This window comes from Etheostoma spectabile, chromosome 6, assembly GCF_008692095.1.
Source record: "Etheostoma spectabile isolate EspeVRDwgs_2016 chromosome 6, UIUC_Espe_1.0, whole genome shotgun sequence".
Classification (NCBI taxonomy): Eukaryota; Metazoa; Chordata; class Actinopteri; order Perciformes; family Percidae; genus Etheostoma; species Etheostoma spectabile.
Window position 1 is genome coordinate 2,273,320 of NC_045738.1, and position 3,065 is coordinate 2,276,384.

General features: G+C 39.4%; 1 protein-coding gene across 1 annotated transcript in view; it reads right to left on the reverse strand.

The window, feature by feature from the left end:
• Positions 1 to 3,065, reverse strand: part of ddc (dopa decarboxylase) — a 23,268-nt gene that overhangs the window by 12,895 nt on the left and 7,308 nt on the right. Inside the window, exons 5-6 of the mRNA XM_032519307.1 lie at positions 1,729 to 1,863; positions 728 to 871 (exon numbers count right to left, since the gene is read on the reverse strand). Of these exons, the coding sequence (XP_032375198.1) occupies positions 728 to 871; positions 1,729 to 1,863 (279 nt within the window). The remainder of the gene's footprint in view (positions 1 to 727; positions 872 to 1,728; positions 1,864 to 3,065) is intronic.

A 3,065-nucleotide genomic window follows, 5' to 3' on the forward strand; every position in this document is an offset into this window, starting at 1 on the left:
AACCACCAACCTTCCGATTGGCAGGCAACCGCTCTACCACTGAGCCACAACCGTCTCTAATGTGAACCATTCTTTGTTAAACTTTAATGCTTTACAAACACTAAAGCAAGTAAGCGCTGTGATTACTCTTCTGAAGTGATTTTGGAGAGGAAAATTAGGTAGAAATACGCTGGTGAAAGTTTACTTTTCTATCAAACAGCAAAGAAGGATTAGCGTCAACATCACAATATCCTGCGACTATCACGCATGTGCACATCGCGATGTCAATGGTAAAACACAATATCGTTCAGCCCTAACTCCAACAGATTTCTTTAATAACAGCAGACACTGACTTTTTTGTATTTATACTTAGATCCGGATATCACTTTCAATACACACATGATTCAAAATAATGTTCCCTGATAGTGATCTGTGGGTCCAGCTGAGACTGGGATTATTGTCCTTAACCAGATAGACATGCATTAGGTTTAGCACAAATAATGTTATCCTTCAGTAGGAGCCTCAGGGTGTATCACATTGTATCGTTGAGGCTGTCAACTTAGATAGCAGCTGTGTAGGTGGTTTTATTTGTGAAGCAAAAGCAATCCAGTGACAGATACGTGTAACTCAATGGAAAAATCAACAATATCTAATGTGGGACATGTATGTGTCTATCTATGTGTTTTAGCTCTGCTATAGATGGATGGCGTAAGGGAAGGAGGGATGGATGAATGCTGATTGTTCTTACATAGAAAGGGATAAATCCAGCTGCTCTGTCCTCTTCCAGCATCTTCTTAAACATGCCCCCACCAACAGCATAATTGTTGTCTGTTGGAACCTTCTTCATTATCACTCCTCCAATCAGAGCAGCACGCTCCACTGAGCAATGAGCCTCAGGAGAAAAGATATGCAACAGTTGTTACAAATGCAAAAAGGTTTTTTGATCACAGTGTTGAATAAGATGAACCTTAACTGCTAATTTCATATTCATGGATACTGAATGATTTTATATGGTGAAATTATCATCATTTAGGATGGGAATGCGTTCATGTCAAACCTTATGAAACCGTTAACCATAAAATGTAAGTATTTAAAGTCAAAAAATATTTGTGATTACAGTCAGGACTTTCAGTCAACTAAAAAGCTACACTTTTATTACAATTACTGCTGGAAGATAAGAGCCTGCACCAACCTCAGAGCTTTGATGATATATTTCTGATCATACAATAGAATACTATGCAAAAAGAAATTCAAACATACTTTAGACATGTACATCAGGATATGTTAGACTGGTATTCTTCCGTAAAAACACAACTAACTGCTCTCCCTGTAAAGGTCTGTGTGGCCCTCAGGCAACTCCCTAACCCAATCACAGAGTCAGCCTGGTATTAAACCTGATCAGAGCAACTGCCTCGCTGACCTTCTGTCTCACTAAATCACTGAAAATCGATTACACTGTATCTAAGGGAACCTTTAATGATCTGAGTTTACATGGACAACTTGTTAAGTGAGACCGTTTACACAAGTCAACATATTTGTAGATACAAATCTTCCCTGGGTAACTTGGCAAGCAGAACAGTTTAATGAAAATTATTGACAAATGCCTCTTTTAAACAAAACAATTGAGTGATATCTAAAAATAGTATATAATAACATTGTATGTGTAAAGTCAGAAATGTGGGTCAATTTTAGGAATCAGAGTTAGCTTGAACATTACATCTTACATTACAACAGGACGTATGTGCTTACCTCCTCTGAAGTGTATGCCACCAGTTTGGAGAGGATTTCAGCCTCTGATAGGTCCGGGTTGGAGGCCTGAAACCAGCGGATTGCTTTACAGCGGGCCGCGAGCAGGCTCATCAGGGTTGCCTCACTGGCTGTGCTCTGTTGGAGAATTATAGGGAACTAGGTTTGATGTTGTTGTTTACAGAAGAACCGCTGTGGTTTTCTAGCTTTAGGACCTGAATTGAACCCTAATTTCCATCATGGTGGATTTATCCAATCAGTCAGGAAGGATTCATGTTGATTTTTCAGCAAAGAGAAGTATGGTTGTGACTGACTGCTGTTGTCGGAATAGCAAACACGTCATCGTCATGTCATAGACAGGATTTTGGATTTGTCTTGGTTATATAAACCATTTGTGTCAAACTTAAGGTTCGAGGGACAAATCCGGCCCCTCCCAGATTTTGATCTGGCCAGCATTTTGCTTTAGGTTCACAATACATTTTGGCCCACCAAGTTTTTGTCCCTTCATTCCAACGTGTTTGTTGTTCTTTTTGATGCCTTTTCTGGCATTTAGGCGCATATGTACGACTTTCTTTCAATGTTTTTGCCACTTTTTTCTATGATGTCTAAGAACATTTTGCTGACTTTTTGGGGGCTTTATGAGACCCAAATTATGAGTAGGAAATCTTTATGAGACATGCAATAATACAGTAGACATTTTTGACTTTTCTCTTAAATAAAAGCATTTCAATAAACTATACATGTCTGGGCCTTGATGTGAATCCCAATTTCCAGTCTGGCCCTTAGTAAAATTGAGCTTGACACCCCTGCTATAATCTAGTGTGATTACAAACGGAATGTTAATGTCTGTGTAAACATTGTGTTGATGTTGATTGTGTGATCTTTATCTTTACGGCAGCACAGTGGCTCAGTGGTTAGCACTGCCGCCTCACAGAGTACTAAGATTTGATCCCTGGTCAGGATCCCATTGTTCACATGGGTTTCTTCTCACCACCAAAAACATGTGTAATGTGCATCTAGGTTAGTGCCCCTGTCAGTGCCTGACCAAAAAGAACTAGAGTTGGTCCTTGGGCGCCCATGCCTGCCTACTGCTTCTATGTATAGGATGGGTAAAATGAAGAGGTCAAACTTTGTTTCTCTGTGTATGCTTAGAAATAACAACAAACAAACCGGTAACTTTTAATTGGCAGGTGTAAACTTAATGGGATGATAGATTAATTAAAAGATTATTTTAAGCCTATAATGTGTGTGTTCCTATTGATGGTTAAATACAAGTACGCAAAAAGCTTTTGCACACACATACACACACACACACACGCACACACACGCACACACACGCA